Source organism: Nipponia nippon, unplaced genomic scaffold (genome assembly GCF_047370975.1).
Source record: "Nipponia nippon isolate SJK-2023a ecotype South Korea unplaced genomic scaffold, ASM4737097v1 scaffold_2, whole genome shotgun sequence".
Lineage (NCBI taxonomy): Eukaryota > Metazoa > Chordata > Aves > Pelecaniformes > Threskiornithidae > Nipponia > Nipponia nippon.
In genome coordinates this window covers 30,434,401-30,447,223 of record NW_028262336.1, presented here as the reverse complement: position 1 = coordinate 30,447,223, position 12,823 = coordinate 30,434,401, and the positions used below count along the sequence as shown (strand labels likewise).

At 41.4% G+C, this 12,823-nt stretch overlaps 1 protein-coding gene across 1 annotated transcript in view; it reads left to right on the top strand.

The window, feature by feature from the left end:
• GART (phosphoribosylglycinamide formyltransferase, phosphoribosylglycinamide synthetase, phosphoribosylaminoimidazole synthetase) overlaps window positions 1–11,465 on the top strand; it is a 40,563-nt gene extending 29,098 nt beyond the window's left edge. The window contains exons 15-22 of the mRNA XM_087758770.1: window positions 497–745; window positions 1,108–1,260; window positions 2,431–2,634; window positions 2,968–3,099; window positions 3,750–3,880; window positions 5,480–5,621; window positions 8,731–8,846; window positions 10,061–11,465. Of these exons, the coding sequence (XP_087614896.1) occupies window positions 497–745; window positions 1,108–1,260; window positions 2,431–2,634; window positions 2,968–3,099; window positions 3,750–3,880; window positions 5,480–5,621; window positions 8,731–8,846; window positions 10,061–10,243 (1,310 nt within the window). The 3' untranslated portion in view covers window positions 10,244–11,465. The remainder of the gene's footprint in view (window positions 1–496; window positions 746–1,107; window positions 1,261–2,430; window positions 2,635–2,967; window positions 3,100–3,749; window positions 3,881–5,479; window positions 5,622–8,730; window positions 8,847–10,060) is intronic.
• Window positions 11,466–12,823: the final 1,358 nt, after the last annotated feature.

The following is a 12,823-nucleotide window of genomic DNA, read 5'->3' as shown; positions in this document are numbered from 1 at the left end:
GTGTTCTCTCAAAAGAGTCAATAAACCTTAGATGTTCGGAGTTGGCGTGATAATGATGGCCAGGTTGTGGGAGGCAGGATAGCGCTATATACAAAATCTTTATGAAGGCAAGTGAGACTAACAGCTATGTTGTTCCTTTGATGTCGAGGATTGTACGAATTTCTTGTATCTCTTGTAGGTTTTTCATGGAGAATATTAAACTTGGCAGAAATTTGGAAATATGAAGCACTAAATATATGCTTTGATTTTAAAATGTGAATGCACAGCAATTTCTTACTGGTTGTCGGAGTGAGGGAGGAAATGTTCTTTCCCAATTTTTTATTGCGTGTTCAATTGAAGGGCCTGTGACAAACGTGTTTTTAATTCTTTTTAATGTTCATTTATCTAATTAACCTAGTCTCTTAATGCCTTATGAGTTTAAAACGTTGAAAAATTGCATGCCTACTGGTCCCAATGGTTTTCCAACACCCCCTTTCTCTTTTTTTGGTTCCCACAGGAGGAGAAACTGCTGAAATGCCAGGCATGTATCCACCCGGAGAGTATGACCTGGCTGGCTTTGCTGTCGGTGCAGTGGAGCGCGGGCAGATGCTGCCCCAGCTGGAGAGAATTGCTGATGGAGACGTGGTTATTGGAGTAGCTTCTTCTGGGGTTCACAGCAATGGGTACAGCCTTGTAAGGAAGATTGTGGAAAAGTCATCGTTCGATTTCTCTTCTCCGGTTGGCATCTCTGGTGATCAGACATTAGGTACCACTTGTAATGCAGTTTCTTGCATTATAACTTGAACTTCTGAACAGGCAAACGTTATACAATTGTTTTGTCTGTGCCTTTGCTTTTGTAACTTTTCTAGAGCACTAAAAAAATTATTCTGTTCTTGAATGTGTTCTTGTCCTCTTTTTTCCTCTGAATCACATATGCAGGAAAAAATTAATGGAGGGGGATAAATAACTAATTGTATGCTAAAAAAGGTAGAACATTGTGTTTTCCTCTGCAGTACAGTGCTCATTAGTATCCAGCAAATTAATATTTTGAGATTTCCTCAATTACATATTGATTAACATTTCTTTCTGTGCTGTAACTGGTTTTCTTTCATCCTCTTTCATCTACAGGAGATCTCTTGTTAACCCCAACGAAGATCTACAGTAAGACTCTGTTGCCCATCCTTCGCTCAGGCCATGTGAAAGCCTATGCTCACATCACTGGAGGGGGCTTGCTGGAAAACATCCCCAGAGTTCTCCCAGAGTCTTTTGGTGTCGTTTTAGGTGAGATAAAAAGAAAAGCTGTAGAAATATCCGCACATTAATATGGATTGGGGGAAGCTGTGTACATGTGGCCCTGTCAACTGACTTGCACTGTAAGAGCTAGACTTGCCTGTCTAGAAATAAGTTCGCCTTTTTCTTCATTGCTGCTGAATTTCTCCTTGTGCCTGAAACAGAGCCAGTCAAAACACTTTGTAGTCTTAAGACTGCTGCTCCTTGAGTTCACTTCCCCTGATGGTGTTTTGGATTGGATTTTTTAGGAAACTCTATCCATACTTGCAAAAATAAAACAACTTTAAAAGCAACCCAAAGTCAGCTGACACTACTTGCAATAACTTACAAAATTATTGCTAATTAAATGATGTTCATGAAGTCTTTGATTAGCATTCAGATATGGTTACTAGCTCAAGTACATCTCATGCTATTCAACATACCTTAATTGATCCTCACCACAATCTCATCAGGTATGCTAGAAGCAGTATTTCACTTGTGGAGAAAGTGTAGTAGGGAAAGGTAAATGACTTACTATAGGTTATGCAGCGTTCATTGGGTTGTAGAATAAAATAAGGGAAGTAATATGGAGTTTTGCACTCCAGAACTGCATGTAAATAATTGTTCCACTTGTCACTTAAACAGTGGTCCATAGTGGACACGAGTTTGTATAAATGGGGTTAATACCATTTTAAATATAACATGACAAGAAAGAAACTTACTGTCTTTGGAGTTCCTTTACAGTGGCACGTCCAGAAGCATTTTTTGTGCTGCTATAAATCATCCTTACTTTGTTGGAATTGGGGGCAGTGTGAGACTTTTGTGACAGTTTTTAAGGCTATTATTCTGGTACAATAGTTCCTCTAGAAGCAGAGTTGTCACCTTCAAGAAGAGGATTTTCCAAAGGCTGCCTCAGAGCCCATTTTGAAGTACTGATTAACGCATTGCAGTGGAGCAATATGATTAGAGTGACACTTATTTCTACTTCCAAGTCTTGTTCAGTAAGGAAGGAAAAAACATCCTGTTTCCGTGCATGGAAGCTGATTTCACTCAAGCTAATGCTGCTGTGAGACTTTGTCTGTGCTTTCCATCCAGATCTTGCCTCTTAACGCTCTAGTAATTTTAATATTTGTCCATTGGTAGTGATTTCCACTCTTTGTTTGTATTTTCAATTCTCTTCAGATGCTCTTACCTGGAAGATTCCTGAAATTTTTTGCTGGCTCCATAAAGAAGGGAACCTCTCTGAGGAGGAAATGGCTCGGACATTTAATTGTGGGATCGGTGCTGTCTTGGTAGTTCAGAAGGAGCTGGCTCAGCAGGTCCTCAAGGACGTACAGAGACATGAGGCAGCCTGGCTGATCGGGAAAGTTGTCTCCCTACAAAAAGGTTATTAGATTTTCATTTTCCTTTTAAAAAAAAATGCAGATCTAAATTCCTTAGCTGGTGAGTCTCCATGGAGGTTAGCTGAAAATCACTTAATTGGCACCTCCATGGCTTTTTTTCACAGGGCTTTAAAATGACGGTCCTCACAATTTCAGTCTTAGTTCATAGAACGCATGCTTAGCAATGTCAGATGTCACCAGAACTATAAATAGATAATGAGAAGTAAAGCAGTGCCACTGATCTCTTTTCATGCGTACTTTTCTCCTCTCTCTGTTTCCCTCTCTTCTCTTTATTTACATGTTGTTGGTTTGGCGTTTTTTTCATGTATGTTTTCAGGCTCTGCCCGTGTTAAAATCCATAATATGCTTCGAGCCTTGCAAGCAAATAGGTCACTGTCTGTGCACAGCCATATCCAAGGCAAAATCCAGGCAAACAAAGTGAAGGTTGCTGTCCTTATCTCTGGAACAGGTGAGAGTTTATATTCTTTACTACAGCATAAAACTGTAAAAACACAGTGTACACTGTAAAAGACTATTGAAAAAGGAACTTCAGCTCAGATTCAAAATCTCTTGAAGTTCTTGCAATTCTTCATGGAAGCTCTGATAGGCTTCTAACAGCCTTTCCGTAACAGGCAGAGTAGGTTTTGCCCTCGGATTCATTTCAATCACAAACAGAATGATCTTTAACCTCTGCTGCAAACTGGCTATGAATTGCATCTGTGTTCATTTTATCTACAAATTTCTGCATGTCTCTAGGTTGAAGCAACCACTGCATGGGACTATAGGGACAGCAGCATTATTTCACAAATAGATCAGAATTTCTTCTTGCCATATAGGCACTCCCAGGGTTTCCAGTATTCTCACTTCCTAAGAAGTAGACCATCATTCCAATTCCAAAAATTACAGTTTACAAATTTAATTGCTAGTAAAACCCTGTGGCCTCCAGCTGTCCAATTCAGTTCCCAGTAAAATCAATGAAAAAAGGATTACTGTTAATATCAGTGGTTTTTGGATTGAGTCTCACCCATGTTGCTGCTTATTTAAAACCTCTTCTAGCTGTTAACTATGTTTATTCTCCACGAACGACTTGATATTCATTAATTATTTTCTCACTCATAGGCACAAACCTGGAAGCCCTCATAAATAGCACAAAGAAGCCCACCAGTTTCGCACAAATAGTTCTTGTTGTTTCTAACAAAGCTGGTGTGGAGGGCTTAAGGAAAGCTGAAAGAGCGGGTATTCCTACAAGGGTAAGTATTTCTCATCTTTTTAAAATTAGCCATCATCATTAGCTCTGACTACAGCAGGAAGGTACTCTGAGATAATGAGTTTTCCTAGGGGAAGAGATGGTTTGACAGGAAGCCTTTAGCTTTTATTTTTTGGCCTGTCGTAAACTTGTGCCCTTGGGCAAACTACCTAACATGGGAAGCAAAATACTTCCTTTTTTCCTTCTCAGAGATGTTGCTAGCAATCCTGATGGTTTTGGAAACAGTCATCGTATTAAACCAAGGCAAAACTTCCACAGTTACAGTTGAAACTTTGCCATTTATTTGACTGCAGTGCATTTGCACTAAAGTAACAAGCTATTTTATCTGAATTTAATTTTAAAATTACATACTAAACAGACATGGTAGTTCATTTGAATGAAATAGACAAGTCAGACTCAGTGGGACCTTCCACTGACTCCCTGGGCATTACTTAAGGCTCTCCAGGATTCATTCAAAGCAAACTGCATTTCCCTTAGTGTCGCTGGGTCCAGTGCTGCATTGCTTTGCCCTTTGTGCAGCCATTTGCATTACAGATGTGGAATGCTACTGTTCTGACTTAGGAGCATTTAACCGTCACTTTTCACTGATAACTACAGACGTATGGAAGATTTGGGCCCAGTGCAAGCTTTGTTATTAACTTGAATAGTAGCAGGATCTGATTGTTAGCGCTGCTGTCTCTTACTTGGGAGTATACAAAGATCATGAGTAAAATATGTCCATGGTATGTGGGTGAAGACCAAACATATAATGAGGAAAAAAAATACAGCCTTGGAGAGATGATAGCCTTAGTGGTTAGAGATGGAGAGTGAGCGGTGAAACTGAGACACCGAGGAGTACAGGCCTTGCCAGCTATTACCTGGTAGTTTGTAGCAGAGTTCAGCCCAGTGTTGAGCTGGGCTCTGTTTCTCGTGCCCTCTGCCACCTTTTCAGCTAACCAGTTCTGGGTTTTCAAAACTACTTTGTGATATTTAAATGTGCCGCCGTGGTAAATCTGGTAGGGATTAACAGGTATTTTTATTTAAAAGGCTGTAGATGTTTTAAGTTATGTAGCACTGCCTTCTTCCTATTTAAATTACAGGATGTATCCTGGATGGAAAACACTTAACTCACTTATATTCACCTTTTTGCAGTAGGGGCTGTTTTATCAGCTTTTGATTAGCCTTTCCTTCAAGGTTTTGCGATACAATTTTTGGCAAGGCTCAACTACTTAGAATGATCAGAGGCCTTAAATTGAGTGAAATCATTCTAAGACTTTGGGTTACCTTAATGACCTAACGTTTGTAGGTTGTTAAATTGTGTCCAAATGCTGGGACTTACAGCTGTGGGCCTAATAAAATAAAACCCTTTTTTATTCTGATGATTGCTCTGTGTGAATACAAATAAAGACTGCATGTTTGTCTGTTAGCTGCATGCATTTATGAACTGCTCTTCTCGCTGTATATGTGCACCCAACTCGAACCACACATGGAGATTTACTTGGTTTTTTGTTATTACTCCAGGGTACAATTTCATTGTGCTCTTAAGGCATTTAGATTAAATTAACACCATGTCCATATTTCTTCATCTTTTGGATTATCACAGGTTATTGACCATAAATTGTATGAAAGTCGCACTGAATTTGACAGTGCAGTTGACAAAGTCCTTGAAGAATTCTCAGTTGAACTGATCTGTCTGGCTGGATTTATGCGAATACTGTCGGGTCCTTTTGTCAAAAAATGGGAAGGTAAGCACAGCATAGTAGTGTATGCATTTTAAAAAAAAGTAATTTTATAGCTTAGCCTCAGGAAAAAGAAAATGGGAAAAATATAGAAAAAGGACCATATTAATTCTGGGTTTGCAGGAAACCAGGCTCTTCCCATCTTTTAAGGAAAAGGATGAGAAAGAGAAAGGTGATATTTTTCCCCTTCCCTCTATCATTTCCACAGAGGTTTAAGGAAGCCAAGGGCAAATGCAGGTCTTGTGGTCTTTGATTTATTAGAAAATATTTTAAAATAAGGCTGTGAAAACTTCAGAGCCCTGCAAACATGTGGCGCAGGGCAAATTGTTACCTAAGCAGTAAGCGTTGGTTGGGGAGAGGTGAGCATCCAGCCACTGAGAACTCCTTCCCTTAACAGATGAGCTGCTTTGACTGTGTATAAAACGGCAAAACGAGGCAGCGCTGTGCAGTTCCTGTTAACCAGATCTTGCCAGTCTTCTGGTCAGACGTCGCAGGAGCTGTCTGAATCCGAGGGTGGCATGTTTCACAGGCACATTCAGCTCCTGTTTGTCCAAAGTGTTCACAGTGTCTCTATTCTGGTCATCTTTTACAATTTTTCCAGGTCTTTGGTAAAGGCTGATAACACTTCTGCCTACTTCAGTGGTTGTACTCCCTTCCCCAGCCGTTACATTCCTCTTCTTATCTCTTTCTGTTTCTTTTCGGGAGTCCTGAATCGCACAGAGGCAGCTGCTCTTCTCACTGTTTGCTCTGCTTTGGGTTCAGTCACGGTTACTTAAACTAGCTCTTGCTCATACCAGTTACAGGCTGGTCAGCCTATGCATTGCAGCTCTGCGGGCAGCCTGTGTTGTTCACATGGTGACTTTTGTGTTACCCTGAGTGCGTCTGTGACACAGACCTCTTACACCTGAACGACTTTTCAAACCTCTCTTTAAAATCAGTGGAGCAAAACAGGCATTCCTAGGCGGCAATTCATTTTATGCTAAAGCTGTCGACTGAAGTCAGTCAGATGGATTGTTTTTGTTTTTCTCCATTCCTTACGGAGTCCAGAAGATGAAGATGTAAATGTCTGTGCCGTAGACAGCTGTAGTTAGGAGAGGAGTCCCTCGCTACGAGAGATGGATTTCGAGTAGAGTATCTGTGCACAGGATGGAAGAGAACTTTGCAAATCTTGTGCAAATAAAGGATGAGCTTAGTTTCCTCTGATTTAGGGACAGAGCACTTCCAGCACTGATGATTGCCCTGCACAGCGCAGGACTTGTGTTATATGTATGACCGGCCTGAGAGCAAAAGAAGAGACTCCCTTCAGTACAGGGTGGCTGCACTGGTTAATTCGTGTTTTCAAATGTCCAGCGCTGAATTGAGCTTGAAAACAGATACCTACCTGAGCTCTGACCAAGAGTATCCCTCAGTTCGGTCTGAGATGTGAGCTCAAACATTCGGTTCAGCTCAGGGATCTGTGCCAGCTAACAGGAGCCTACAGTAAAACCTGGACCCAGTCACGCAGTGACTAGCCTAAATTGTCCAGGAGCAATCAGCTCTTGTTGCTGCTTTCTTAAAAGCTGTTACCTTTCCTTTTTCCTGTAGTCGCAAGGACATACAGCGTGAAGTTAGTTGTGAAACTCTCTTGTTTAATGGCCCTGAAATGTTAATTTTTAATGTTAACAAAAAGGACAGATTAAAAAAAATAAAAAACCAAACAAAACAAAGCAAACAGAAACCCACTTTCCTTTAGAGCAGTTTCTGATGATACTGTGAGGAGAAACTGGGGAAACTCAGACAGAAGCGCAGAGTGTTGTTTTCAGCTCACTGTCCCCAGTACATTTTTGCTCAAGCAGCAAGCGGGGAGATGCTGATGCTTAAAAAGGGGTATTTTTGAGATACAAAACACATTTGAGATATTGTTAAAGATCAGTCAATGCATTTGCCTCTTGAAGTTGCAGAGGTCAATATCTGCATGAGTTATTGCGGTGAGAGTGCAGGTTTCGTATTGTGCTGCCAGAAACGGCCTTCACTTCACGTTACAAAATCATAAGCCTCTATTTCGGTACACTGCTGCCTCCGCCAGCATATGTCAGCTCCGTCTCGCTGCTTGGCATTTAGGTGGTGTTCAATGAATCCTGATGACATACAGTCTTCCTAAACAGCAGGCCTGCAGAGACGGCGTGGGCGTAGCATACTGTGATATAAATAGTATCGATGACCACTTTTTTTTTTTTTATCCCGTAAGGGTTTGTACTGAATCTAAGAGAAGATCTGGGGCTGTCAAGCGCCTTTTGGCTTCACTCTGGTCCAGAATGGGCAGGAGGAGCTGTCACAGACATATTAGGAGCAGACAGGGGAAGTCTGCCAGAAGAAAGAAGGTTTTCTCATGGTTTAACCATCGCATTGCTGTAGCAGTGAGACCCTGAAGTCACAGGCAGCCACTTTCCCTTACTTTACAGCTAGGTAGGAATTCAGGCATACGCTTTCTCTTTTAAGGGAAGTGTAAGGTACAGGCTTCCCAGGGCTATATCCGTGGTCACACCTGGTTGAGCATTAGAGCTTACGTTATCAATTTCAGGATCCCCCAGCCAACTTTCCGCGTGGAAAGCAGTAGCGGTAGACAGGTGCTTTTCGGAAGGGCGGAGAGAAGGGCTCCTGTATGAGCAGCTGTTGTCTTTTATTAAGCCAAAACAGCTGTGGAGGAAAAGTCCAGGCTAAAGAATTTTTGCCTCGTCACAAGGGGTCTGTTATGTCATTTGAAACTGCACCGAGGTTCTTCCGACTTTGTAAGAAAGAGAATTGTGCTTGTGATCAAAGAAGAGAAGAACAAGATGCTGAGGGCAAGGACAGCTACATCAAAAAATTAATCAATCATTATTACTCACTGGAGAAATATGCTTTAGCCATGCAATTAATTGTAACTGATTCCTGTCTTTGATTTTTCTGAAATAGCGAGACATTCTGAAGTGCTTTGGGCTGGTTATCTGTCAGTATCATCGAAAAACAAGTGTATGCAAAAGTCGTGAAAAATCTTTTTCACAAATGTATTTTGTTCCTCTCTTGATTATGGCACTTGGAACACTCTGGTAAGGCTGAATGCTAAAAGACAATGACCTCGCTTACAATTTTCCAGGAAAAATACTGAACATCCACCCATCTCTACTGCCTTCTTTTAAGGGAGCAAATGCCCACAAATTGGTATTACAAGCTGGAGTCCGAGTCACAGGCTGTACGGTACACTTTGTAGCTGTAAGTACTTCCTTCTCCCTCCCTTTAACTCTATAACTCATTAGTCTTAAGATTTTCACCTCAGAGCTTGCTTGGAACACCCTTATACCATCACGTTTGATTGCCTTTTCCCCTTTGTTCATTCATAACATTATTAGTCAATACAGTGCTTTAGTTTGCTGTCCCTGGAGAAGGAACTGGAAATGAATAGTCTGTACAGGAGTTTAAGCTTTACCTAAGTTAACTTCTTCCCTAAGCATCCCACTGCTGCCAGTTGCAGTGAGGGTCCTAGTTGATATACGGCCTTGGCTAGGCCAAAATCTTTATTACTACACAGCACCAGCTTCTTAGATTTTGTCATACAACCTTGCTTATTTATTGCTTTCAACGAAAAAAAGCAACACTGGAAATGGCACAAGGAGCTTAGATTTGCTAAGTAGTAATCCAATGTTTGTGGGAACAGAGGAGAAACTTGGCAATTTATGTAAGTCAAAAAATAAGACAAGAAAAGGCAGCGATCTTTCAACTTGGAAGATGCACATTTTTATCAGTTCAGGGAGCATTTTTTCCGTCTTGTTCTGTTCTCGGGGTTGATTGATAGTAACTAGTCTCCCTTCCTCTGCTGCATTCTTCAGATTATCCTCCCCTTTTCCACTGCTCCTGCAATCTGTTCTCATGATTTTTGCTTTTTCTTGGAAAAAGAGACAAAAACTATTCTTTCCAGATAGAAGGAAAAATTGCATTCCTTTCCCCATGATATGACTTCGGGTTTCTTCTCTGCGTGGCAATGTACTGAGAAACAATAACGAAACAGCAGGGATCTGCCTCATTAACATGCAGAAGAAAGATCTGCTGGGTCCTCTCGTCCTGCTCTGTGCCAAGGCTTGGCTAATTCACTCTCCTGAATTGAAATGTCATCATTTTGTCCAATTTAGCCTATCATGTCCCTAGTCAGCACGGCTTTTGTTGTTTTCTGTAGCAGAAGTGGTACTCACTGCTGTTCTGCCTGCCTCCTCTTTTACTTTGAAGCCCACGCTTCTGTTAGTCCCTCACAGGCCAGCGTGAGTGCCAGCATCTTTTCTGCACTCCTCACATTAGCCCAAATTCATGTTTCCTGTAATAACGTAATGATAAACAGATCCTCGAGGCAGCTGGATTACATTCGTTGCCGTACAGCTGCCCCCCCCCCCCCTCCTCTTTCAGCCGTACAGACTTTCTGGCTATTGCTTTTACAGGAGGAGGTTGACGCTGGAGGCATCATTTTCCAAGAGGCGGTTCCAGTTAAGATTGGTGACACAGTAGAGACCCTGTCCGAAAGGGTGAAGGAGGCCGAGCACCGAGCCTTCCCAGCTGCCCTGCAGCTCGTGGCCAGCGGGGCCGTACAGGTGGGGGAAGCTGGCAAGATCTACTGGAAGTAGGAGCAGCAGGTCCGTGAAGGTCCTCAGGTGGGACAGCTGGGGCGCCTTAATTGGTCAAAACAGAGGTCACGGCCTAATAACGCGCACACTGTATTCTCTTTGCAAAGTGTTTTCAACATAGAGTTTACCATGTCATGTTCTCACTCAAATGGTTAAAGATTTGAAGTAAAATCCGGGGAAAGCCAGAAATGGGAATATTGAGGCAGGGGGCTGTTCGCAGTAGTTTCAGCAATGGCTCCGTTATGTGCTTCCTAATTATAATCCCCTCCTTGGCCAGCATTTTGGTTCTCAATTACTTTCTTAACAAACAAAAAAAATTCAGTTGGTTACAGAGAGATCTGAGCATCTCTGAGATTGACTTTGCTCTCTAACAGACCATACGGGCTGTAATAGGGGATTCTCTTGTCATGTGCTGTGAGGCGTTTGTGAGGAAAAGTACTGGAACTGGTTCAATGGAAGAGACAGCTAAAGGCAAAAAACTTTACTCATAAAAATCTCTAGCCAAAAGAAGAAAAACTGGCCTCCCCAAACACTAACTATTCCTGCAGATAATGAAATGGATTTTTTTCCATATAGGTTCTGTTTTGGTAGATCTTGTCTGGCCCAGATTCTCTGGACATATCCTGTAATTTCAAATATTGGACCTGCTATCAATCAGATGCTAAATAGAATTAAATGTCTGCTGACCATTTGCCTTCAAGCATCCCCATGTGAATCCACATATGAATTCCCCTCAGAGATTTGTTCAGAGCCAAAAGAACTGTTGGTTTGTTTTTTTCTGAATGAGCAGAAAGGGAGTTAGGACTAGATACAAAATGTGTTCTTGGCTTGTGAGACATTCTTCAGGAATTCTGCTGAAGTTAAGTGCCTTTATTCTTGGAACAGTATTTTCACCTGGAATAATACTGATGGAAACCCAGTAAATGTTACTGTTCTGAAAACAGTAAGTTTTTTTGCACAGCTGAACTCTTGTGAAAAAGCACCTGGTTTTCTTTTAATGTTTTAGCATAGCTGTGAAAACATTTTGATGTATTTGGTAAAATAATCAACTTTCCCCCATGCAAACCAGAAGCATCTGACTGAAGCTGATTATGTATGTTTTAGAACTCCCCTTTAATACAGAGAAAGCTGATTTGTGTTCTGTGCACTGATGTCCTTCTGGTACTTTCGTGTTGACATAATCTCAATTTGGATTTGAAATAAAGTCTAATGAAGTTGAAAAATTAAATATCAAAATCTTTCCTTGGAATTCCTTTACTAGGGGTGTAAGCTGGAGGAGGAGTTTGTGAAACAGAATCTGATTTTATCTACAAGTACAGCAACTGTAAATCAGTTTGTGAGGTTACAGACACGTGCTATCCTGCCTAAGTTAGTAATGATTCGTGGAGTGTGGTGACCTTTCGGTGGCCAGGTGGTTCGTGATGAAGAAACTTGCTGACAAAATATTCCTGTCATCATCTGTCACCGAGGATAAAGCTCAAGCAAACACAGAGGAAAATGACACGGTCGAATTCAATTTGCTTGCAAAGGGCAAAGAATAAAAGCTAAGTCTTCAGCCCAGCGTTTTTCTTTACAAACCTGCCCTCCCACAGAAGGGCCTCCCCCACTGGCAAACTGCCTGCCAAGGCTTGAAATCCAGCCTGTCTCAGGGAGAATGGAAATGATGCGGGGAGCGTCCAGCTCCGGCAGGGGTGCAGTCCGCCCAAGTTCAGTGCCGTAGCCATGCCACAGCAAACCTTTTACGAGTCAAAAGAAACTGTACTTAAATTAACTCACACGTTGGAAGAAGTATGATTACAAGGGGTGAAATCACTACCTGTACAGTTAATAAATATAATGTTACTGATAAAAGCAGTTTGATCACTGCCAGGCAGGCCAATAGCAGAAGGCCTCAGAGCCCCAAATCTGACACCCTATTCCATCACAGACACCTTAAGCAAGACTCGGGTATTTTGCCACCTAAGACTGATGACAAAAGGGATTTAAGCACTTATCTGTATTTCTACAAACGCATAAAAAGAAATTTCATTGTGAACTGGCTCTTAGATGGCTTTGCTTCAATTACCAGTCTGTTAAAAAGAATAAATAGGTTAATAGCCTATCACCACACCCAATCTCAGAGGGGTGCCAGGAACACAATTAGAGAGAGTTGTTCAATACCATGGTGATAGTCTGGAGACCTATCAGAGCACAATCACTAGCACCCTATTCTCTTTTAACATTTTATTTGTTAGGTTGGAAACATTCAGTCATGCGTGCTATGCAATTCAAACAATATAAAAACATGAAGTTACTACACAGTTACAACAGACCGAAAGCAAACTAAGTAATGTGTTTATCATAAAAATTATCTATATATACCAAACATTTGTTAATCTTGCCTTCTTACCGTTCTTCCTCTTTCTCCCAGATCATGAAAAGTACACGTTCCTTGCTCCAGTCATTGGAGTGCATGAGACAAATACGGATTTCTGTACACAAACGGCAGAGCTTACAGGAGGGAACTGAATTTTTCTCCCCTCCCTAACTACTGAAACACCACAAGCCACACATTAAATAAAAGAAGGAAAAATTTAGACT